The following is a 26,464-nucleotide window of genomic DNA, read 5'->3' as shown; positions in this document are numbered from 1 at the left end:
TCTGACTGCAGAATGAAGAATTATTGGAAGAGGGCACTAGTGGATTGAGGATGTTAGGAAACCTCAAAGAAATGGGCTATACTATTTATTGGCTATACAAAAGGAAGAAAGAGGATAATTTCATATGCTTTGGAGGCATGTTTTAAAATTGATTAATTACTGGTTTAATGAAAGAAGAGATTTCAAGAAAGGCCCCAAGGTGTTTAGGTGACTCTCAAATGAAAATCCTATGAGTGGCTACTCTCATATCTTATGTGTGGTTGTTCCTGTACCAATAACCTTTATTCTCTGTCCTTCACTACTTTGAAATGAGGTTATGGAAAATTATAAATTGTTCAAATTTGTGAAGAGTAAATATTAATTTGAACAGTTTTATCCACTAGTGTAATGTAAGCCATTACAAATTACAGTCAAATAGATATCTAGGCATGTGAAAGAATATATACACACATGTATATGTGTGTGTATGAGAATATACATATATAGCCACACACATATATTCACACACACACGTAACTTTGTATGGTGACATGGAGTGGAAATGTGTGCGTAGCTACGTGTGTGCTAATGGTACTGTGAGCTTAGTGTTTTTTGATTATTTAGCAAAATGGTTTATTCTATTAAGTCTTTGGGTGTTGCTGCTTCTTTTCTACTAAACCTTGAGAGATGTTAAAGAAGGAGAGATCCAAGTTTTCTATTGTCTAAACAACAGGTTTTACATCTTATGTCCATTGTTCAGATGAGCAAATTAAATTCAGGGGAAAGGAGGTCATCCCAAGTGATTGTCTAGGAAGCAAAAAGACAAAGTGATACAAAAACTTCTTAGGTGCTGTTTTTAACATAATTCTCCCCTCTGCTCTTCCACTTATCTATTCATAAAGCCATTTACTTGTCTTATATGAAAATGTATTTTCAATTTAGGAGCTGTGAGCTAAGTGGGAGAGTCCAGCCTTACCCAATCGTGAGAACACCATGCTGAACTCTAATGCATCACATGCCAACCAGAATAGTTTCATTTTGACAGGTAACCTGGGGATGCCAGATAAAAATCCATGGATGGCCTTTCCCCTGGGGTTTCTCTACACACTGACTCTCCTGGGAAATGGTACCATCTTAGCTGTCATCAAGCTAGATCAAAGTCTCCGTGAGCCTATGTACTACTTCCTCTCTATCTTGACTCTGACAGATGTTACTCTCTCCATGTTCTCATTGCCCTCCATGCTCAGCATTTTCTGGTTTAATACCCTTGAGATTCCCTTTGATGCATGTATCACACAGATGTTCTTCATCCATGGATTTGAAGGGGTAGAATCAAGAGTATTAGTGTCCATGGCCTTCAACACATTTGTGGCCATACAAGACCTGCTATGCTATGCTTCCATCCTCACTCATGGCACCATTGGCAAGATTGGAATAGCTTTCCTCACTGGGGAAGTCTGTTTGGCCTTCCCTGTGCCCTTCCTTATAAAGCAGCTATCCTTCTGCCATTCCAATGTCTTGTCTCATTCATACTGTCTCCACCAAGGTGCAATGAGACTAGCCTGTGCCAGTATCAGCATCAACAACCTCTATGGCTTCATCACGTCATCTTCACATTGCGGCTGGAAGCCCTTATAATTCTCTTTTATGTGCTCATCCTGAAGACTGTGCTGGGCATTGCTTCCAGAGCTGAAAGACTCAAAGCCCTCAACATCTGCCTCTCTCACATCTGCTCTGTGCTCCTTTTCTATGTTCCTCTCATTGGCATCACCATGATCCACAGATTTGGGAAGCATTTATCACCAGTAATGCACGTGCTTCTGGCAAATATCTATTTGTTTCTTACCCCTGTAGTAAACCCCATTGTTTATAGCATGAAGACAAAGCAGATATGAAGGCAGATCATCCAGGTCTTTCAGAGAAGAAAGAACAGGGCCTAGGGAAATGGAATCAAATGTAAGATACAGAATAAGTAACATTTTCAACAGTTGCAATGCAGTCAAATTATATACATCTAGTAAAATGCAAAGGTGGGCAAGGTTTGTGGGTGAAGATGCAACACAGGTCTTTCTTGTTCATATAGACTCCATTTTAGAATGTATATATTTTGATATCTGGTGTCACATTTAAAATCTAATTTCATTAACATAATGTTTCTTCTTTGAAACTGGAGATGAACACCAATAATGACATAAATTATCTTTTTATCCAGATAATGCTTGAGTGTTTATTCATATGCTGTTAAGTAATATTCTTTCTTTAATTGTCAATTAAATAATAATTACATCAAGAAGGATTCTAGAAGCACTGCAGCACTGCTGAAGGTTTGGGTCTCTGAGATATTATTTGTTTCTTAAAACAGAGCAAAGAAAACTACAAAATCAAATAGCATTTATCTTTGTGTTTCATTGTTACTGGGTGAAGAATGCCTATAATAAAATTAAAAGATGCATCTGTGGTTACTTAATTTATATCTCTTTTTAAGGGATACCACTTCTTTACACGTATAATAGTTTTAGTTTCCTGCCACATAGTAGACTAATAGGTGTTCTGTCTTCGCTCTTTTGACACAGCATGGGTGAAGACTATTTTGTTGTATATTAGTGGAGTCAACAAAACTTCCCAAGAAAAACTACTGCTGGGCTTTGTATGAGGACAAGTGAAAACTTTCAGCACTGGGAAAAGATTTAAGAAAGCAGTGAATATGTATGGGGATGAGTATGTCAAATGCAATGTGCCTTTGCATTGATGCTAATACCTGCTTTAAGTATTTTGCTAATTAGTACACAATCAAGTTGCTAGGGGAATTATTTATTCATTCAATCAATATGTGTTTAACATTAAGGAAATGCCAGTCATGATGCTAGACCCTGTAGATACAGAGAAAAATGCACCAATTTTCTGCTCAATGCCTGGCATATTTCTCTGCAAGGAAAGATGTATACGATTACAAGTCAAGTACGTATTATATTGTAATATCACACAATTTGTTAATATTAATAGCTATCTATGTTTACATGTCTCAATTAATATTCTCTCAAGAATCTTTGAGATTAGGTGTTATCAACATTTTGCAGATGTAGGAAATGAGATTTAGAGCACTTAAGTAACTTGCCGAAAGTCATACAGTTTCTAAGTGGCAGAAATGGATTCAAATTTAGATCTGTTGGCCTGTGAATTGAGACTTGACCCGTGCCTCAGTCGTTTCTAACCTTGCAAGCAAATTCCAGGGAGAGAGAAAGAACCAGTGATGCATGGGAGATAGGCTAGGAATCAATATTGTTGAAACCTTCAGTAAGAGGTTCAGCTCGCCAAGATGAAAGTAGACAGAGAGGCAGATTAAGACTAAATTTGCAAGACTGATACATTTTCAGTGGAAATTACTTGAAAATTGTTGGTTTGTGCAAAATGCAAATATCAGCTACGGCCTCAATATTGATGCTTTCTAAATGGAAAACATGAATCCCAAACAGGACACATTATAATCAATTGGCCCACAAGGAGAAAATAATCAAACTTTTATTTGTATTGAAGTTTATTTCATTCTTCAAAAATGTTTATTTTTCTTAATGTGTTACCACATACATATGAGTAGAGTAGTGTCTGTATACAATTTCTGAATGAATGAATATAAAATATAAATATATTAGGGAGTGTCCTTTTTTTATTTTTTCCTTGTGCAGATGCATAACTAAAAACTTTAAAACCACCACTCTAGACTATGGATAAAAGACAACCACCATGGAATATATTTACAATATTCATGTACGATGATAACAGACTTGTCTCCATTGCTGGTGAAGGCTGTGTTTTCCATGACTCAGATCTCTTTCTAATTAACAAATGAAATATTTTTCCATTATCTTCCTTCAGCTTGATTTATTTGGACAAATTACAAATATTTTCAGTCGCTTTTTAATCTGCTAGTTGATTTCATGGCACCCTACCACATCTCCTACTTGTTCCTTCTCTGTTTTCTCACCTGCCTTCACTTCGTCCTCTCACACATGATGTGGATATTTCTCAAAGATTCCCCATTGTCACTCTGTTACCTTAGTGAATTTCTTCCCCCAAGATGCCATTCACGCTAATGGCTTTAAAGTATATCCCATACAGATCTCCCTCTCATTCTTGTCTCTCTCAAGACCTAATTCTTCATTTTTAGTTGCCTTTGCATAATCTCTATGCGGAGTTTTTTATATACCTCAGTTACCACACAATCCATATTTAACTCTTGATTTTCCCCACAGTAATCACTTTGTATGTCTTTGTTTAAAGGCATAAACATTCTCCACTCACACAGCATTCAAAAACCTGACACATATCTAGAAACTAAGTCCTTGATTCTTCCCTGGATTTGCCTCTGTCATACATGTCCATGGTGATCACTCAATAGTTTGGTCCTCTTGAAAATGTAAGATACATTTTTGTATCAGAATTATGGAGGTGATATAGAATGAGGAGAGAACCTTGCTGAGGGGGAAGAAAACAGCACAGGAGACAATATTTGATGTCAAACTACAGGTTTAACTGCATCTTAAAACAGGATGTCTTAGGAATATTTATCTTGCATACATGACTAAGTTTATTACTTACTAATAAAGGATCTATCAGATGCAGCATGCCTGTTCAAAAATGTTTGGAAAGAATAGATTTATATATCCTAGATGTGGGAATGTTTACATGAACACCTAAGCTTCTGGGTTCATATCCTGGTTTATTTCATAGAGCTGTAAATTTGTCATAGCCATAAACTTCCATGTGTTCATCAGCCATCCCACTTAACATTTAGGGCACAATTTAAATCTAACTTCAGACATGAACCGTTAAACAGGAATAACATGCTATACATTTGAAAATCAAATGATGACCAAATTAATCTGTGGCTACTGACCAAACATACAAAACCACAAGGTTGTATCTACACACATACACACACTCACAAAACATGTTGCACATAGACATGTTGACAGAAACACGGACATTTACTCTTATGTTTCTCTGTCATGCAAGTGCTCTGAACACAATTTGTTTAATTTGCAGTTTGGGGACAAAATTTTTCTTCCTCATACACTTACACTTAGCACAGCTGCATCTGGCTGGGAAGCAGGAAATGAACAGGGGAGGTGGGTTTGATGAGAGAACTGTGGGGAGAGAGAAGATAGAAAAAAGAAAACTATTAGCAGCTGCCCTGGGAAGAAAACTATAAACACAGAAAAAAATGCTCAAAGAGACTATTATGAAGTATTGTTAGGTATTTTGCTATGTAAAACCCCTCCATCACGCTTTTAAAGAAAGAGTAATGTACTACAGTAAACACCTAAATTATTCTTCAGTAATGTGAGCTAGGGATCTAGCTCACTGAATGCATAGCACTGTGGAGACTGGGCAAAAGACATCCCTCATATGTAAAGATAATAAAACATAGCCTTTCATCCAGATCTTTTCTCTTCAAGATTTCCTTTTCTCACTTTAAAAACATTAACATTTCAAAACAATCTTAAAATAAAACAGATAAGCAAATCCTCTTTATTCATTACCTATCTCCTTCATCCTCAAGCTTCTTTTAACATCTGGACTTTTAGCATCAACTTTACCACCTCTCAAACACTCTGCACTCAGAACAGTACTGAACATATTTGTTACTTAATGTATGTTTGTTGACTCATTAGCTTTCTATTTTTATTAGCTGGTATCAGGTTTCTACCCTCATCAAAACATTAACCATTCTCTGACTAACATACCCCAAGACATCAATTTGTGTATAATTTTGAGGGGCCCTTACGTTCTGTCTGCCCCTGTTAAGTTCCCTCTCTTCCTTAACTGTTCTTCTCTTTTTGGCACTGAAACGTCACCAATCCAAATTCTCTTCTTACCTTCATCCTCCTACTTAGTTCTTCTTTCTATTTTTAATCCCATAAACGTCAATATTTTTAAGGTTCTCTCCACACATTTCTTTTAATTCTGTCGCTGTTCTCCTTATCCACTTTCACTGGTTAAATGGTCATCCATATTTCATTGACTCTCAGATCATTATACCCAGTCTAGATTCCTCTCTTGAGATTCAAGTCAATGAGTTCAACTGCCTTTGAACCTCTCATGAACTCCTCAAATTTAGTTTATCTAACATTGAACTCAACATCTTCCACAAAACCAACATGTCCATGAGCAATTCTTCAGATGATTGTACCCCTCAGAAGTCAGGCCACGTTCAGCATTTGAACTGCCCCAGCTGAAGCCTCATGGAGCAGAGATGAGCTGTTTCCTATCCAAATTGTAGATTAGTAAGCAAAATAAATGAGTGTTGTTCTTTTAAGCCAATAACTTTGGGGTGACTTGTTATGCAGTAATAGATAACTGAAGCAGATGTGGCAACCAGAAGTGGGGTGCTGCTCTGGAGGAGAAAATGAATGAAAGATAGGAGGGCATCAATGAGATTGTTAGATTGTTATAAAAGGCTTTAAGGGTCTGGGGAAGAGTGTTGGTGAGACTGAAGTCATTTTAGGACAGTGTTAACAGAAGTCTAAAGGACCTCAAGGAGGCTGGCAGTGACAGTTTAAAGAAAAAGAAGAAAAGTGTTCATGAAATTTGGAGAAAAGGAGACTCTTGTTATGCTGTGGTGGAAAATTTGGTAACATTATCACCTGCAATTATGTGGAAAATAGGAAATGCATCTAACAGAATAGATGATTTGACTGAGAAGATGTTGAAGATATTTTCTGACTTCTTCTAGTTGCCTATAGTAAAATGTGAAAGGAAAAAGATGATCTAAAAAAACAAAAAAAATTTAATTTTTAAGAAAATTTAGAGGAAATATAAATGAGCCAGAATTTAGTAGATTTGACAGCACAACTATCTGTTTTTTCAGCCCTCCAGTTAGTAAACTATACTCAAATTTAAAAAACGGCTTCCAGGCAAAGATCAATTCTGGGATGGGACTTAAAGACCCTTTAGCTAACTGTTAGAGAGAATAAGAGGGCACCTAATTGAACTTTTTAAGACAGATAAAACCCCTCTATGTATCTTAAAGTTATGTGTTACAAATGTCCACTGTTAAACAGTAGGACCTCTAAGGATTTTAACGACATTGTCCCAAAGCAGTTTTACTGGGAGTTCAAGGCAGAGAAAGACTGATTTCAAAAAGCATTGTGATTGTGGCTTTTGGCTAGTGGAAAGGATTACAAAATTATTCAAAGAAACACGTAAAGTTATTAAAGGATTTTTTCAGGTTATACTGAAGGAGGCGGAGACATTAAAAAACAAAAAGAGGACTTTGGAACATCAAATGTCTTTGGGGAAGAAGCAGGCACAGACAACTTTTTACAAATAGGAAAGTTGATGTACAGGGTGGAAACAAGAACCTGGATGGCAGAGCCAAAATCACTGAGAATTAGTCTCGAGGAACTAGCAACATGTACTCTGCTGGATTTCAGAGTTGCTATGGGCTCATAACGCTTTGCCTTGTTTGAAGAAGAGTATCCACAGCAAATGTTTTGTGATCCTGCCGTTGTGTTGATCACGTGTGCAGCTCGTAATTTTCCTATCAAATACATAGGTGTTCACTTTAAGAATCCTACTTGAGGAGTTATAGCTGAGGAAGCACACCTGAGGAAACTCATCACACCTGCGCCTGATATAGATGTACTCCTTGGCCTGGAGCCCAAGTCTGATGCTGAAATGGTGTGAAAACTTTTTTGGGGTCTCGAGAAGGGGTGAATGTATTTTGCATTTGGGAAAATGTGTATCATTTTTGACTAGAAGGCAGATGGTGCTGATGTAAAACATGGCCACTAAAGTTTTGGACATGCCTCCTACTGAAAGATGAAGTCTATGTGTGCTCCTCTTGAATCTGGGTTCTCTAACTGCTTGACCTGCAGAAGATGGCAGAAGTGATATCATGCAAGTTTCTAGACTTCAACCCTAAGAAACTAGAAGCTTCTAAGTTCTGTCCCTAGAGATGCTTGCTCTTGGACCTGAGCCACCATCCATCTCATGGTAGCAAAACTCACTAGCTTGAGAATCACATGAGGATTTGCATTATGTCAATCAGTCCTATTGTTATTTTTGTTGTTACTGTCCAAGAACAGAAGAAATGATGCAACTTTATTGTCATTTTCACATATAGGTCTTCCCTCAGTTCCTAAAACTGCAACTGTTAAGAAAAGATAATAAGGATTACACCTAGTTTCAAATTTTAAGCAACTAGCTTTTCTGCTAAGCTGTTCGTTCTCAAAATTAACTAGACAGCTGTATATACCCCAAGCTTAGTAATAAGGTTCACACTCTCTCAGGGTTACTCTCAATCTAGGCAAAAAAAACCTCTGACACTGATGAGGGTAGATACAGGTAAGTGTAACCCCACTTACATTTTAGAAGAACAAGTTTGCCCCCTTGCCTCAGCCCAGGAATCACCCCTGGTGTGGAATGAACCAAGAATGATTGGTGCTTATATGCCGCTATATGTACTTACATGTGTGTGTGTGTATATACATACATATATGTGGATGGAGTTATGTGGATTTAAGAATGTGTACCTCTATGAGGTTTCAACTGTGTTTAAAATCATCTTGGTTTTATACCAGTTGTATAAGTAAAAGTGTCAATATTTGAGCAATAAAGTACGTGTGTACATGTGTTTAGAGATATGTCACTCTATTTCCATTGATGTGTAGAGGTGTGGGTGTGTGCATGTCTGTGTGGGTACACGTCTATTTGTATATGGTTATGTGAAAATACACACACGCTTGAAAGTGGATGCACATTCTTGTTCATATCTCTATGTGTGCATTTTTTAAATGCCCACTGATGTATGGTACTTATGTATGAAATTATGGAGATAATAAATGCAATGACATCATGTCCCAAAGCCTGTTGCAATACATTTGGAACCATCTGCTATGATGGATTGAATGTAGTTTTTTCTACCTCTAAGTAATGATTACTTAAGAGCTGTTTTCTAAAATTATGCCTCTTTTTAATAGGACAGTGGACACTGCTTTTTGAAAAGCATAGTGTTGTTGCAGCAGTTACTGTATAGAGTCTAAGCATGAGTTCAAATAGAAAGAATTAGGAGATGAACTTGAAGCGTGCCTTTCAGTACACAAAATCCCACCTTTATTTCTTCATCTTTATCGTCAGCCACTATACTAGTTTCCTATTGCTGTTGTAACAAATTACCACAAACTTAGTGGCCTAAAACAACACAAAAAATTATCTTACCTTTCTGGAAGTCAGAAGTTTAAAATGGGTTTCACCGGGCTAAAATCAAGGTGTTTATAGGGCTGTGTTCTTGAAGGCTCTAGAGAAAAGTCATTTTCTTACTTTTCCAGTTTCTAGAGGTCAGCCTCATTCTTTGACTTGTGGCTTCTTTCAAAGCTAACAACAGCAAGTAAAGTTATCCTTACATTATGCCACTCTTATACTGATGCTCTGCCTCCCTCTTCCACATTTAAAGGACCCTTGTGATTACACTGTGGCCACCAGAGTAATCCAGGATAACCACCTTATCTTAAAGTCATTTTATTAGCAAACAATTCCATCTGCAACCTTAAATCTCCATTGCCATGTAACATAACATATTCCCAGGTTCCAGGGATTAGGTCGTGGAAATTTGGGGGAAGCCATTATTCTGTCTACCACAGAGCTTGACTTCAAGAGAAGAATGTGTGCATCAGGAAGCTAGGGTAGTAGCCAGGTTGAAAGACTTCAGATGATGTTGGAGCTACTCCCTGATGTTTTCCAATATTTCAAAGAGCAAAACTCAAGTTGTTGAATATTGTAAATAAGAGTCATAGTCTATCTAGATTCCTGAGATGGGTATACAGAAAGAAATTGGAATTACATCATGGCCCAATGAATGAAGCCTCCAGACTGATTATAGGATCTAGTCATGGCACTAAAAGGATTAAGTTCACACATCAGCAAACTACCAAAGGCATACTGACCTTGGGCCATCCTTACCTGGGAAAGCAGATGGCATGTCTTACTTTCCAGGTGACATTATAGGCACCTAGAAAGAATTCCTGCTGTTTAGTTAACAGTCTCCACCATTAGACCATCTTTTTTATTTGAAATCTTGGACTTCGTGAGTTTCGTCATCATTATTATGTAGTTGTGTGCCTAATTCAAACACACATACAATAGATCTTTTTAAATTAACTATGAAAAAAATAACAAGAAGAGTGATAGACCAAGAAGTCCATAATTCATCTGTTTCCAGTGTCTCAGAGCCCAGTTTTATTAATGGATGTGAGATTTCTGCTAGTCTGTGCCTGAAAATATCTTTATAAGAAATTGGGCTGCCTCTTCCTCCTTTCTCCGAAAATATTCCCTTCTATGTATGGTAAAAAATCAATCTTGGTATCCCAGATTACTTGGGAATGACATCAGCATCATGGTGGAGTGAGCTTTCCCAGTAATCTCTCTTCTCCACCCTACAATGAAAAAGATATTCATACTCCAGCAGAGGACATCCAAACACAACACAAAAGATGTTGGAGAGACCCATGCAGCCATGCAATGGAGGGCAGGGAGGCTGGAGCCCCATTTGGAGGAGGTGGAACAGGATAAAATAAAATGTTGCTCCCTTGCCTAAAGACTGCAATCTGGGACCATGGGCAGCCTCCAAGAGGGAAGGAACAGGGAAGGGGACATTTGCTCACTGGAATAACAAGGATCCTGGAGGACACTTGCAGCCTAGAGGGAAGTCCTCTACTGGCATGAAAGCTTTAACAGGGGTGACCTTATAAAGCCAATACCCTAGGAGAGCAGAGAGCAAGAGCAGAGGGAGAAAAGCCCAAGAGTACACAGGAGAAAGTGCCCCTCCTCCCACCCACTCAGTGCCAGCTCCAGTACCTGGGATCCCCACTGAAGGCAGAGGGCTCAGAATACATGGCTCCTGAACCCCACTGAGTGGCAATAGGCACTAACTGCAACCAAATAACATCAGGAAGTGAAAAAACAGAGCCACGCACTCTAGCAATATCAAACATTATATTAGATCTCCAGACCAGAGAGAAAATGACACAGACCCAGAAATCAGTCCTGAGGACACAGAAATATGTAATCCAAATGACAAAGAATTCAAAATAGCTATCATCAAAAAACTATATGAATTAAAAGAGAATGTAGAGAAACAATTCAACAAGTTCAGGAGCTACTTCACAAAAGAGATTGAAACTACAAAGAAGAATCAATCAGAAATATTAGAGATGAAAGACACAATGGAAGAAATAAAGCAAAATATGGATGGCCTGAACACTTGGGCAGACTTCACAGAGGAGCGTATCAGCATAATCAAAGATAGACATGTTGAAATGCTCCAGATAGAGGAGGAGAGAGATGTAAGACTAAAAAGAAATGAAGACAGTCTCAGAAATATCTGACTCAATTAGGAAATGCAACATAAGAAGTATAGGTATTCGAGAAGGAGAAGAGAAGGAGAATGGAGCAGAAAGCCTGATCAAAGGAATAATAGCATAGAACTTCCCAATCTTAGGGAAGGAAATGGAAATCCATGTGGAAGAGCCTATCAGAGGTCCTAAATATGTCAATGTAAAAAGAACTACTGCAAGGCAAATAGTAGTGAAACTGACAAAACTGAATGACAAAGAAAGAATACTAAGGCCAGCAAGGCAGAAGAAAATAACCTACAAAGGAACCCTATCAGGCTTTCAGCAGATTTCTCTGCAGAAACCTTACATGCTAGGAGAGACTGGAATGACATATTCAAGTCTTTGAAGAATAAAAACATTCAGCCAAGAATACGCTATCCAGTGAAAATATCCTTCAGATCTGATGGAGAAATAAAACTTTCCCAGACAAACATACGCTAAGGGAGTTCAAAGTCATGAGACCGCTCCCCCACAAGAAATCCTCAAGAAGGCCCTCAAACCTGAAAAAAAAGAGGGAGAAAGTGTTACAAAGCATGGAGTAAGACAGTAAATAGGTAGACAGAATCAGAGCAAGATAGCAAACACTGGAGTATAGCATTAAAGACAAAGGGAAGGAAAACAACAAAAACAGATATAGTCTCGTCATTTTAACCACAAACTCCCAAAAGAAGATTGAATAAGATATGAGATAAATCACTTATTAGGGGAAGAGGAATGGGACTGAATTGATTTAGTCTAAGGAAATAAGAAGCCATCAGAAAATTGACTGTCTTATACAAGAGATTTTTAATACAAACCTCATGCTAACCACTAAACAAAAAAGCAGAACAGAGACACAAATAATAAATAAGAAGAAAACAAAGAAACACAACATCAAAAACTACATAACTCGATTGGTAAACCAATATACACAGGACGGAGAAAAGAAATGCAAGAAAACTGGAAAATGAGGGATAAAAAGGCAACATTAAGCCCTCGTATATCAATAATCACCATAAATGTAAATGGATTGAATTCTCCAATAAAAAGACACAGAGTGGCGAGATGGATTAAAGAACAAGACCCAACAATATGCTGTCTCCAGGAGACACATCTGAGCTCCAATGAAAATCACCGGCTCAGAGTGAAGGGATGGAAGATGATACTCCAAGCTAATGGCAAAAAAGAGAGAAAGGTGTCACAATACTTACATCAGACAAAGTAGACTTCAAGATAAGACAGGTAAAGAGAGACATAAAGGGGCAGTGTAAAATGATCAAAGGGACACTCCATCAAGAAGAAATAACATTTATAAATATTTATGCACCCAACACAGGAGCATCAAAGTACATAAAGCAACTATTAACAAACCTGAAAGAAGGTATTAATAATAACACAATAATAATAGGGGGTGTCTCCACACCCATCGATGGATAGATCATCCAGACAGAAAATTAACAAAGAAACAGTGGAATTAAATGAAAAGCTAGACCAATTGGACTTAATAAACATATATATAAAACTCCATCCAAAAACAGCAGAATAAATATTCTTCTCAAGTGTGCAAGGAACATTGTCAAGGATAGACCATATGTTGGGAAACAAGGGAAGCCTCAATAAAATTAAGAAGATTGAAATAATAACAAACATCTTTTCTGATCACAATGCTATAAAGCTAGAAATTAATTACAAGAAAAGAGCTGAGACAGGGACAAAGATGTGGAGACTAAATAACATGCTGTTGAACAAGCAATGGATCATTGAAGAAATTAAAGGAGAAATCAAAAAATATCTGGAGACAAATGAAAATGAAAACATACCATACCATCTCATACAGGATATAGCAAAAGCTGTATTAAGAGGGAAATTCATTGCAATACAGGATCACCTTCACAAACAAGAAAAATCTCAAATAAGCAATCTCAAACTACACCTGATTGAATTAGAAAAAGAAGAACAAACAAAGCCCAAAGTCAGCAGAAGGAGAAAAATAATAAAAATCAAAGCAGAAATAATAAAAATCAAACCAGAAATAAATGCTATTGAAACAAAAAAGGCAGTAGAAAGGATCAGTGAAACAAACAGCAGTTTCTTTGAGAAGATAAAATTTACAAACCTGTAGCCAGAGTTACAATGAAAAAAAAGAGAGAAACCTCAGATAAATAAAATTAGAAATGAAAGAGGAGAAATAACAATGGATATCACAGAAATACAATGGATTATTAGAGAATACTATGAAAAATTATATGCCCATAAAATGGACAATCTAGAGGAAATGGGTAACTTCTTAGACTCTTACCACCTCCCAAAGCTGAATCAAGAAGAAACAGATAACCTGAATAGACCAATCACAAGTAAAGAGATTGAAATAATAATCAAAAGCATCCCAGAGAATAAATGCCCAGGACCAGGTGGTTTCCCTGGGGAATTCTACCAAACTTTCAGAGAGGATTTAATACCTATCCTTCTCAAGCTATTCCAAAACATTAGGGAAGATGAAAGACTTCATAACACATTCTACGAGGACAATATCACTCTGATACCAAAGCCTGACAAGGACAACACAAAAAAGGAGAACTACAGGCCAATATCGCTGATGAATATAGAGGCAAAAAATCTTCAACAAAATATTGGCAACCCGAATACAGCAATACATCAAAAAGACAATACATCATGGTCAAGTGGGATTCATACCAGGGACACAGGGATGGTTGAACATCTGCAAATCAATCAATGTGACACACCACATTAACAAAATGAGGAATAAAAACCACATGATCATCTCAACAGATGCAGAGAAGGCATTTGACAAGATCCAACAGCCATTTATGATAAAAACTCTGAACAAAATGGGCATAGAAGGAAACTACCTCAACAAAATAAAGGCCATATATGACAAACCCACAGCCAACATCATACTCAATGGGCAAAACCTGAACGCCATCCCCCTGAAAACAGGAATGAGACAAGGATGCCCTCTATCACCACTCTTATTCAACATAGTACTGGAGGTCCTGGCCAGAGCAATCAGGCTTGCCTTGTTTCCCAGCATATGGTCTATCCTTGAGAATGTTCCATGTGCACTTGAGAAGAATGTGTATTCAGCTGTTTTAGGGTAAAGTGATCTATATATGTCTATTAAGTCCAATTGTTTTAGTTTTTCATTTAGCTCCACTATTTCCTTGTTGATTTTCTGTCTGGATGATCTGTCAATTGATGTGAGTGGGGTGTTGAGGTCCCCTATTATGATTGTGTTGTTTTTAACATCTTCCTTTAGGTCTGTTAATAGTTGCTTTATGAATCTTGGTGCTCCTGTGTTGGGTGCATAGATATTTATAAGTGTTATTTCTTCTTGATGAAGTGTCCCTTTGATCATTATATATTGTCCCTCTTTACCTGTCTTATTTTGAAATCCACTTTGTCTGATATGAGAATTGCAACACCTGGGGCTGGCTCTGTGGCCCATGGTTAAGTTTGCGTGCTCCGCTGTGGCGGCCCAGGGTTCGGATCCTGGACGCGGACATGGCACCGCTCGTCAGGCCACGTTGAGGTGGCATCCCACATCCCACAACTAGAAGGAGCTGCAACTAAGATATACAACTATGTATGGGGGGGGGGGGGTTGGGAAATAAAGCTGAAAAAAAAGAATTGCAACATCTGCCTTTTTTTTCTTGCTATTAGCTTGAATTGTCCTCCACCCCTTCACCCTGAGCCTGTGTTTGTCCTTGGGGCTGAGGTGTGTTTCTTGGAGGCAACAAAATGTTGGATGTTGTTCTCTAATCCATTTTGCCACTCTGTGTCTTTTTATTGGAGAGTTCAATCAGTTTAAATGAGAGTGATTATTGATGCATGTGGACTTAATGCTGTCAATCTGTCGCTCATTATCTTGTTTTCCTGCGTTTCTTTTCCTGTGTGCTTTAGCCTACCCATTTAATACTGCAATTTCTTATGCTGGGTTCCTTAGATTTTTCCTTATTTATTATTTGTGACTCTGTTCTGTATTTTATTTTAGTGTCTACCCTGAAGTTTGTATTTAGAATCTCATGTGTAATATAGTCTATTCTCTGGTGGTCTCTTACTTACTTGGCCAATACTGATTTAGACCCTTTGCTCTTCCCCTCCTAAATAATTATTTTCATTTCTTATTGCAACTCGTGTTATGAATTTGTAGTTAGAGTTATAAGATCGTCCTTGCTTTGGTAGTTTCCTTACCTTTACCCTAATGCTACAGTTGAATATTTGCTATCCTGTTCTGGTTCTATCTATCGGTCTCCTTAGTCTGTGGATTGTGAGTATTCTTTCTTTATCTTTCCTTCTTGCCAATTGTACTACTATGTGCCTTGCAGTAGGTCTTTTAACATTGACAAATCTAGGAGATCTGAAAGCTTCCTCTACACACATTTCTCCGTCAATCCCTAGATTTGGTTTGTATACAAAATTGTGCACTTTAGAGTCACCGCAAAGTCAAATTGCTACAAAAATTTTCAAACAGTCTTCCTTTCTGTACTTGCCCCATCACAGATAGGTAAGGACAGTTCCCAGACCAGCAATGGTACATGGACCTCACTTTCAATAGCCCTGAACTAAATCATTCCTTTCTTTGCTTTCTCTCCCAAATTGATCTTTTGGAATTAAAATTTCACCATTGATATGGACTAGATTATACTTCCTCATTTTAACAAGATTGCTCAGTTCTTTGCTCATGATAGCAGGTAGAGGGTAGGAAAGCTACTAGAGGGAGCAAGTGCAAAAGAGACACAGTGGGGTTCAGCATGGGCTTCGGGGTGAGAGTGATGCTGTGGTTTCAAATTGTGTCTGTGCCCACTTACTTGCTGTGTGAACTTGATCAAGTTATATAAACCCTCTGTGTCTCAGTGTGTTTCTTTTCAATTGAGAATAATAAAAATAATACCAACTGACTTTCATTGAATGCTTATTATTTTCAGGCCCTGGGCTAAACCTTACATGTATTAACTCTCTTAATCTCTGTAACTCTATAAAATAAGTAATACTCCTATCCAGGTTTTGTAGGTTAGAACAATTAGCATTAAAGAAATTAGGTTTCTTGCCCAGATTACGCTGATGGTTAAGTGGCACAGCCAGGACTTAAACCAGGGGTGTATGACACCAAAGCCCTTGCTTTCAATATATTCACTCACAGAGTTAATTCTGTAATGAGACAGTATCTAAAGCACCAGTTATTACAGTTAGTAATTAGTAGATGATATTGCAGTATTACCTACCACTGCCGATGCTGCCACCGCTACGGCTCTCATCATCGTCACCCTTGAAAGAAGAAAAGTGAAGGAGACAGAAAGAGGATACAGGGACACCCACAAACTCCTTCACCACTCCCCTTGTTTCAGAGGCCAGCATTTAGCTACTTAAGACACCAAAGACAATGGCTATGAGAGCATTTGTATTTGTCTCTAAAATGTAGAGTGTAATTTAGAATTTTTTGCCGTGCACTAAATTTCAAGTATCACATATGTGAAAACACTCAAGACCTAAAAGTCTTCAGAGAGACTTGTTCATCCCCTGAGGTTATTAGTCACTTTACTCTGCTTCCAGGACCTTTCCCTCATGTTGGTGAGTTCCAAATGGAGGCTCAACCTCTTAACGACAACATGAATAGCTCTCAGGCTGCATTCTCTGCTCTCTGCTCAGGACTCAGGACTGTGATGGGGTGGCGAACTCTTAACAAGTCCTTCCTGGGATCATAGAGCTCAACTCTCCCTACAAATCCAGAAGATTTATAATATTTTATATTTAAATTATTTTATTAAGTATCTGCAATTTGCTTGTGTTTCTTATAAATTTTTTTTTTAAAAGTGTATTTTTTATGAACCTGTATAACATTAATTCAGTAAGGCCCTGTGAAACTGAAAGCAGAATTTAAATGGAAATACTTTTTTCTTATACATACAGTCTTACTGAATTAATCTTAGCTAGGCCAGGATCTACCCTAATAAACTTCTAAAAGAGCTACTGATTTGAGTGATAGGTAATGATACCACTCAAGTCACAAAGAATCTTTTGTGTTAGATTTTAACAATCAAACAGTAAATACTTTAGAAAAAGTCATTTGAACCATGTAAAGGGATACAGATAGCTCACTGTATACAGACGTCTTTGTTCTTTCTACTTCCTAAACTTAGTTTGTCTTCAAATAAAATCCATAGTTATTCTTTATACTTCTATTATGAGTGTCTTCCCAACTCTGTCTAACTCGTTTTCTCTCTCTCTCCCAAGATACAGATTGTGTCCAGCATTCCCCAGGAAATCCGCCTGGCTGAACCTTGGCCAACAAACGAACTGTTTTTTGACTTGATATCTTCATGTAAAAACAGTGCATCACACTCTCCCTCAGAGAGATGTTGTATTATCAAATAAGAGAAGATGTAAAAGGCTCTGGTACTGTGTCTTGTACTTGATGGATAGTATATAAATACAAGTTCTCTTATCCTCTTGCATTAGGTATTCTGAACACTTCTTATAGTTGCACAGTACTTCATAGTTTATAAATAATTGCACTTATGTGGTTAAATTTAATTTCATAAAAACACTGGATGCTGAGTAATATTATTTCTATTTTCAAAATGAAGACATCGCAGTTAGGGGAAGTTAAAAGAATACCCAGTGTCACACATGGAAGAGCTGAAACTCATCCTTAATCTTTTGATGCCAAGTTATGCAACACAGTGGACCCCTGCTCCATTGTATACTTTTATATTCTTAATTCTAAAATTTGATCATTTTTCTGATTCATATTTTATTTAATAATGTAGTATCCCCAGGTGTTCTCTTATTATTTAATGAGCATAATTCACTTCTCCCCTATTAAGCTAATGAAAGCCATTCCTAACTTTTGAGCTAGAATGTTAAATTAAATCAATTTAAAAGGCATCAAACTTGTGGCCTATTTCTGTTAAAAAGAGTTATTACAAAATGGAATTAGTAATATTTCCTGCCTTCAGCTGTTATATTCCAACTCATAAATGCAGGGCTACACAACCATACATTGAACAGTTCCTATAGATACCACTCTTTCTAGGCAAAAGATGGTTTGGCACAGGAATAGGAAAGTGTGCTCTGAGAACACAGAAATCTCTTTGACCAATTCAAATCACACAGAAAATGTCAAAAATATAAACCTTTATTTCTCACAGTCACAATTGAGCTTTGGAAAAGTAGATTTTGTCTGTCTCAAACTGGCAGACCCTAACCCTCTGCAGTGATCTTGGTTTGAACAAATATCTGGATGATCTTCCTTCGTATCTCCTTGGTCTTCACAGTATATACTATGGGGTTTAGCACGGGGGGTACAAGAAGGTAGGCATTAGCCATGAGAACATGAGTCAATGGTGAAAGGTGCTTTCCAAAACGATGAATGACAGACACCCCAATGAGTGGCACATAGAAGATGAGTACAGCACAAATGTGTGAAACACAGGTGTTGAGTGCCTTCAGCCGGCCCTCCCTTGAGGCAATGGCCATTACTGTTCAGAGTATGAACACATAGGAGAGGAGGATGGAGAGAGAATCAGAACCCTTGGTGAAGATGACAGCAATGAGGCCATAGAGACTGTTGACACGGGTGCTGGCACAGGCAAGGTGCATGACATCTTGGTGGAGGCAGAAGGAGTGGGAGAGGATGTTGGAGCCATAGAAGGGGAGCCGCTTGATGAGGAAAGGTACAGGGAAGACCACACAGACTGACCTTATCAAGATGACTGCCCCTGTTCTGCAGACCACACCATTGGTTAGGATGGTGCTGTACCTGAGGGGATTCCAGATTGCCACAACCCGATCAAAAGCCATGGCCACCAGCACGCCAGACTCAATGGCTGAAAAGGTGTGGATGAAGTACATCTGAACAAGGCAGGCATCAAAGGTGATGAACTTGTAGTTAAACCAGAATATGCCTAGCATCGAGGGCGCAGTACAGAGAGAAAGTCCCATGTCTGCCAATGCCAGCATACACAGAAAGTAGTACATAGGGATATGCAGGGACAATTCAGACTTGATGGTAGAGAAGATGACACCATTGCCAAAGAGGGCAATGGCATATATAGCACCCAGTGGGAATGCCATCCAGTAATACTTTTGCTCAAGCCCTGGAATTCCATTTAAGACAAAGTAAAGGTGTTGGAAATGGGAGTGGTTATTATCTGCCATGAAGCCAATGTGACATAGGCATGGGAAGAGAGCTTGTGTGATCCTGATGGGTGACTTCCTAAAAACATATTGACGGGGATTAATAAGATAATAGAATCTGACTTCCCTGGGAGTGGAACCATTTTATTTTCACATGAGTGGGGGAGAGTGTAAGAGAGGACTAAATCCCTGAAATTACTACTCCAAGGTGTATCCTGTTGAGGAAGCTTCTACTGGCCCAAGGAAAAAAGGCTCAGCCAAGTACTAATCAGTCATATTCAGTTTAAAGCACACACTGTAATGCCAAGGCATTAGGTAAAATGTTCTGTCTCTCCATTCCTCCCTCTTTCTAATCAATATCTTTAAGCTGTTGAGTCAGAGGCTGAGGCCATAATAACTAACAAAGAACCAATACAAAATATGAATTATTTGATTCCCAACAAAGGATACCATTCCCACCCATCACACTCCTCATGCTCAAAGCTCTTATGAAGGAAATAGATCTTATATGTAGGATACAGATGGAAATGCCCCGTGTACATGCCTATGCTTCTGTTTGAGCGTGACCTGCCATCGTTTTCTCTGAATGTGGCCTAAAAATCATTCTCAACCCTGGAACCTCAGACAGCCACTTCTAATCATAGAAAATATAATGGACTTGTCAACTCTAATCTACTGAAATCTTAGTGGAAATGGGAGTACATTTAGGAAAGCAACAACAGTAATTCATTTTTTAGAATAACTCCTATTATCCAAAAGTAAGTGAGACCCCCAGAGCTCATCTGAAGCTTTTTCAGGATCAGGATTATCTGTTAGTCTCCTGTTATAAAGGAATAGTGGCCATTCATAATTGCATGTTACACTCTGATTGAAAGTCAGTGTAGACACCTTAGTAGAGATTTAGAAGTCATTGACACAATTGGTAACTACATTTATTTCAAAGTGCCCCTAATGGAGGTCATTCAACCTTAGACATGAATGCCACTCAGAGATAGAGTATATTCTCTTTGAGAACTTTTCACCTTTAAGGCACTCATTAGTTGCCTTCATCAATTGATTGGAATCAAGTTGATTAAGAAACAATGCAGTGTTAAGAACATAGACTCTAGGTCCACACATCTTGTAATCAGATTCCAGTTCCTCCTGCCCCTCAGTATAGCCCTACATATGTAATACACAGACAATGATAATACCTACTCCATAGGGGCAGTGTGAGGATTAAAAATATAAAGCCCTTAGAGAGCAAAATTTGTGCTTTCTATTATGATCACCTGGAATAAAAAGTTCTTCTCTTTGTATGTTCTAGGTATTGATCTTGAATTTTTCATTTTTTCTTTCTCATTTTTCTTTTGTTTGTTTGTTTTGGATTTTTTGGACAGAGTTTTTTGCAGTTGGTGGAAGAGAAGACTGATAGGTTCTCTTCTGTCAGCAAGGAATCATATTTACTTTTGTATCTCTTGTAATTTTTGACTAATTTACCCCCAGCTCTGCAACTATTGAATACCTCATCCCCAGGCTATGTATACATCTCTAGCTGACCCATGCTCATGATGAATCAAAAAAAATATTATAACTGTTTTTGAAATATCCCAAAAGATCCTCTTAGAAAGATTTCTGATTCCTATTTCCCAAACCTGAGCCAGGGTATTTTCTCTTTTTCTATAAAATGTCCATTTCTGCCTATTGCTCTTAAGAAAGATAGCTAGCTGTTTTCTCAGATATATAGCCTATTAGATTGCCAGTATACATTTCTGTCCTTCCAATAAACTGTTGTTTTAGTTTTTAGTGTGTTTTAGTGATTTTTGAGAGACAAAAATTTATTAATTTTTTCAAATAATTGTTATAAGGAGTAGAAATAAAAGAAAAGTTTAAGAGGTAAATGAATGAGAGAAAGGAGAGAAGATAAGGTGGGAGGAGTGAAGGAGAGAAAAGAAAATGAATAAAAAGAGAAAAACAGAGATGCAAAGAATAGTAGAAGTGAAAGTTAATCTACTTCACCTTTTACTAATAAAGAAATCGAAGACCTGTCAAAGAAAATAACTTCCCTGAGTCAAACACCTAGTTAGTTGTGAAACAGATGAGAAGGAGGTGGGGGGAAGGCACAGCCTTGTTGAGGAAAATTACTACTAAGTGCAATGGGAGCTTGAGGGTTCAACTAGAGAAAACCAAATCAAAATTGAATCTCTTGGCCAAGATTCTTATTCTTTAGATTTTGGTCTTTATCTACATTGCCCAGTATCTAGAAAATAGGTGGAATTCAAGTCCCTTGAATCCCCTGAAGGTTAGGGTCATAGATCCCAACTTCCTCCTTTGAAATGTTCATCTAGCCCTAAAACTCTGCTGTCCATACTGCCACATTTATGGAAAAACAGACTTTGTAAGTGTTTTTTATCTGCACCCTAGGATACCACAAGCTATGTGGCCTCATTATAGATCCTAGATTAAAGGAGAAGGTGAACAACGAAATAAGATTACAAAATTTCTCTATTACGTGAATAGCAGCCAACAAAAACACAAACTAAAAACACAGTTCCATTTGCTTTAAGTACCAGGGAAACTTCCAGGTTTCCAGGCATTCTAGGATATTTGTGGATGATAGAATAAGATTGGGACTGGCCTTAAAAGGAGAACTTTACTGTTCACTAGACCAAGATGCATGATAGGCAGGGAGGACCTGAGGAAACAAAGAAAAATCCTCCTGTCTAGAGATTAACTTTAACCAGCCCTCACCTGGTGGTAGAGTCACAGATTCCCTTCTCAAGGGGAAATTTCCCAAACTTCAATCATTCTAGGGCTGTAGATAAAAGGAATTTTAAAAGCCCAATATCTAACCAATATAGAAACACTCATGCAATATTCTACAGGGAATACTTATCTTCTGCCTACATTAGTTCCAGCAACTGAGAGTTCCCTATTTTCTAAGGCAATGTATTCACTATAGAGGATCAGATTTCTATTCACCTCTTAGAAAAAGGTGACCTATTCACCGTGAGGTTAAATAAGTTGTCTCTCTATATTTCCCTTAAAGCAGATATAAATGAGAAATCTGGCAAGAACATGAAGTGCTTGAGTGGAGAATGAAGGACAAAAGAGAGATGGGGCACAGAAAGAAGTAGTTGGGGGGCAATTAGAAACTTCAGTGATGACATCTTAAAATAGTCTGTGATAGGCCAACTTTATCCTCTGATTTTGCCCTAAAACTTACCTTGTTGCTGAGTGTATCCCTAGCTGGAAGAGGATTCTTAGGTAGCCTGAGACTTGCTTGGCAAACCAATGCCTCTATCCATCTGAAGACTTTTATTTCCTGAGCTACTCCAAAACTCCTCCCTATACTATACCATGGAGGGTTTCACAGATCAATGAACACGGTTATTCCCTGGAGCTTCCAAGATTGAGGAGGTCTCTCCAGGGCTGTAAAATTACCTGCTAGATTCTCTTGTCTTGGAAATGAGATAATATTGATGAGGGAATTAAGAAAAGGCATTTGTGCACGTGTGTCCTTGCATGTGTGTGTGTGTGTGCGTGTTTGGGTTGTTTGGGAATTTCAGAGGCTGGTTACTGCTCATTCACAGTCTCTCAGGGCCATCTTAGCTACCTTACGCTTTCCATGCCCTGAAATGAATTATGGTTGCCTTTATTTTTCTCCAAATGAGACAAATCTAACAAAAATATCCTGAGCACATGTGACTATGATTTTCCCATTCAAAAGGGATTCTAAAGTTTAAATGATTCCTAATGAATGAATTTTCCCTGACATTTCACCTGCATTTTTCAGTTTTCAATGTCAAGATAATAAGCGTAATCATGCTCTGTGCAGAAAGAAAGCAAGAGGCCCTTCAGGGAGGCATTAATCAATGCACCAATCAATCAAGGGACAAGGAATATTCCACAATATCCAATTATCACCTTCAGATAATGCTACTGACCCTACCTGCCCTCTGAATAATAATACCACCAGTGGCAGCATTAAAAATAACAATAATAATATCTAATATTAATTCTAAGCTTTATCAGTTATGTGATTTATCACATTTACTTTATACTTTCATCAATTAAATCCTCATAACTTTAATAGTCCAATGAAGTGGATATGGTGAGTATAATCATCTTCATTGTTCCAAAGATAAAAGAGGATCACATTGGGAATTGGCCTAGATTCTGGATGTAATTGAAAGAATTTAACTGCAGAAATTTCTTAGGATAGAAATAATAGAGCATGGTCTCCTCCCTGCCCCAAGTGTGTTCTGGACTTCCTGGATCTTGAAGGTCACCATGACTAGGTAAGGAAGAAATGCTCATATAGAATGAGGCTCGTATACTAGGTTCTCTTATTTATTGACCATTTATCTCCATGATAATCCTAGAGTAATTTAATATTAATGCAGATTACTTTCTCAATACCATAGTCTCTCAAAGCATTGTGTTCCTCAACACAAATAAAATCCATGTCTACATCATATAATCATTCCTTTAATATTGTTTGCAGTAATTAAAATGTGGACTTGCTCTATTGCAATATCCTAAACTCTGTATTCCACTGCTTATTATAAATGTGTCATCTCTCAGCTCAGTCACGCTATTAATTATATTTTTCTTCTGTGCTGACAATTAGGATTTTTGAATAATTGAATTATTACAATTTTATTCCAATCTCTCAGCCAACGTTGGTTTCTTTTGTTTTGATCTTTACTTATACAGTTTGATCATATGCACCTCACATGGATTCTGATGTCTTTTATCTTAACTTTCTGTCACATACTGCCAGTACAAATAAAAAAGTAAGCAAAAGTTACCATCTCTCTTTTTATTTTAACATCTTCAAAGCTGAACATGGACAGAGGAGACTATGAAACAGGTCAGATTGTCTGGCCCTGAAAATTTAGAGAACCTATCTTTAGTTAATTATTTTACTTTTCTTTGATTGGATACTAACTTCATTCTTATCAAAAGCAATTTAAAATATCCATCATATTTCCAACTTTTCCCCTTCTCATTCAAAAAAGTTGAGATGATTTGATCCAATCTTTCCCAATATCCCTCTTCTCTTAGCTACTTCTTGAAATTCATTTACACCCACTCTTTCCTTCCCAGAATTTAAGTAAATTTCCTCTTCAAAAGAGTATTCTCAAGAATACTCTTGAGAATTGGTTGCTTGAGGAGAAGTTTCAATAGTAACCCCACTCCACTCCCAGTACCTTGGACTCTGTTTCCTCCTTGCCCACTTGCTTTCCTCATTTCACCTTCCCCCTTGGCAACTGAATTTACATATTTATATATGTATGTATTTTGGGAGATCAGATTTTACCATCCCAAAATGTGTCTTTTTGGATTGATTATTTTTAAGAACAAACAACCAAAGTTTGTTTTAAGAACAAACAAAGTTTCAAAAAGAAACTTTGACCTATCCCCACTAACAGACTAATATAATTTAAGATAGAAGGGCTATTCCAGGAAGGAACTAATAACGTAAGATAACCATAGTATAATACGAACTAGGTGTGGTAGACAGGGAGGAACCTAGCAAGGCCCATTTGACCAAGTTCCCCTCCATCTCTCACTGTCTTCGCAATGTATGGCAAATACTTGTTTACCAAACATTTGCTTTTCCATCTCTGGGTGAATTGCCTTCCTCCTCTTTGAAGTCACAAATCACTACCCCCAATATCCTCCTTTATCTTTAGCTGAAGATGATATTTAAGGTGGTGGCTTAAACCATTTAGGCGAGTTACTCAGTCTTTCTGGATTCCTTCCATGTATACGTGTTATTTAATACGTTTGATTTTCTCTTGATATTCTGCCTCTTGTCAATTTAATTCTCGGACCAGCCAGAAGAACCTAAAGAGTAGAGGAATATTTCTTCTTCCCCTATTGTATAATATATATATGTATATTTATATAATATAACATAATATATATATTTATATAACATAATATATATTAAATAAATTATTAATATATGTTATATATTATATATATATTCAACTCCACATACAAGCAGATTGCTTCTAAATCTATATCTCTGATACTGATCCTGTATTGAGTTTCAGAGTTATATTTATCTACCTGATGGTCATCTTCAGCTCCGTATCACACATATTTATCAAAAGCAACAAGTCCATAACTTTGAAAAGCAACTTTATGCTTTTCCCCCTATTCCTTAATTGGCTATTTCTTTAAATTTTATATCTTAGTTGATAGTTCAACCCATCTCGGCCTGTAAAATAGATATATAAGTCATTCAATACATAGCATCCTGACAATTTTATCTCTTAAATATATCTGAAGGTGTTCCTTTCATTGTATATCTAACAATGTTATACAATTTCAGAGCCTCTTTTACTCCTATGTGAACTTCTTAAATAATATCCTAACTTTTTTATTTATACAAAAATAAATTGCTTTGCTTATTCTTGTTTTTTCCTGTTTCTTCTTTCTCCTAGAGTGAGAAATGAGGTTTCTTTTATTTCTTGTCAATTTCTTTAAGAAATATTACTCTAATAATATTAGGCACTAACTAAATTTGAATTAGACAGATGTCTTATCATTTCTAGTTAAAGGATTTCATTGCCACATAAATTTGATTTTTATGAAGGCCTCATGTAAAATCATAACTATGAGAAGTTGAAAGTGCATTTATAAATAATTTGTAAGCCTATATAATATATCTTGTCTACCCTTAAGCAGTTTTCATAACATCAAGATAATTTTTAGCATTCATGAAAGTATATTTTTCTCCCCAATCATATTCTTTCTTATTGACTCATTCTTAATACATTTCTGAGGCATTAAAAAACTGGATTACTAAAATTTGTCAAACATAGATGCTTCAATTCATAATCCAGATCTACTATATATTATACAATCAAAGTGACCAAGAAATATTTGTTGTATAAGAAAATGGCAGGATGGAAGTACAGAAGAAAGGGAGGGAGGAAAGAAGCTGGAAACCAAGCAAG

The 26,464-nt window shown here is 37.2% G+C and overlaps 1 protein-coding gene and 1 pseudogene across 1 annotated transcript; one reads left to right on the top strand and one right to left on the bottom strand.

The window, feature by feature from the left end:
- Positions 1 to 972: 972 nt before the first annotated feature.
- LOC139041108 (olfactory receptor 51H1-like) lies at positions 973 to 1,874 on the top strand. Its single transcript, XM_070490366.1, is given in 2 exon segments — positions 973 to 1,579; positions 1,582 to 1,874. Coding segments are annotated over 2 exon segments (900 nt in total).
- Positions 1,875 to 18,572: 16,698 nt separating this feature from the next.
- LOC106831697 (olfactory receptor 51H1-like) lies at positions 18,573 to 19,529 on the bottom strand (annotated as a pseudogene).
- Between the last annotated feature and the right edge of the window lie 6,935 nt (positions 19,530 to 26,464).

The sequence above is a fragment of the Equus asinus genome, chromosome 20 (assembly GCF_041296235.1).
Source record: "Equus asinus isolate D_3611 breed Donkey chromosome 20, EquAss-T2T_v2, whole genome shotgun sequence".
NCBI classification, from domain to species: Eukaryota; Metazoa; Chordata; class Mammalia; order Perissodactyla; family Equidae; genus Equus; species Equus asinus.
Note: the sequence above shows the minus strand (reverse complement) of the source record. Positions and strands in the feature narration are given on the sequence as shown.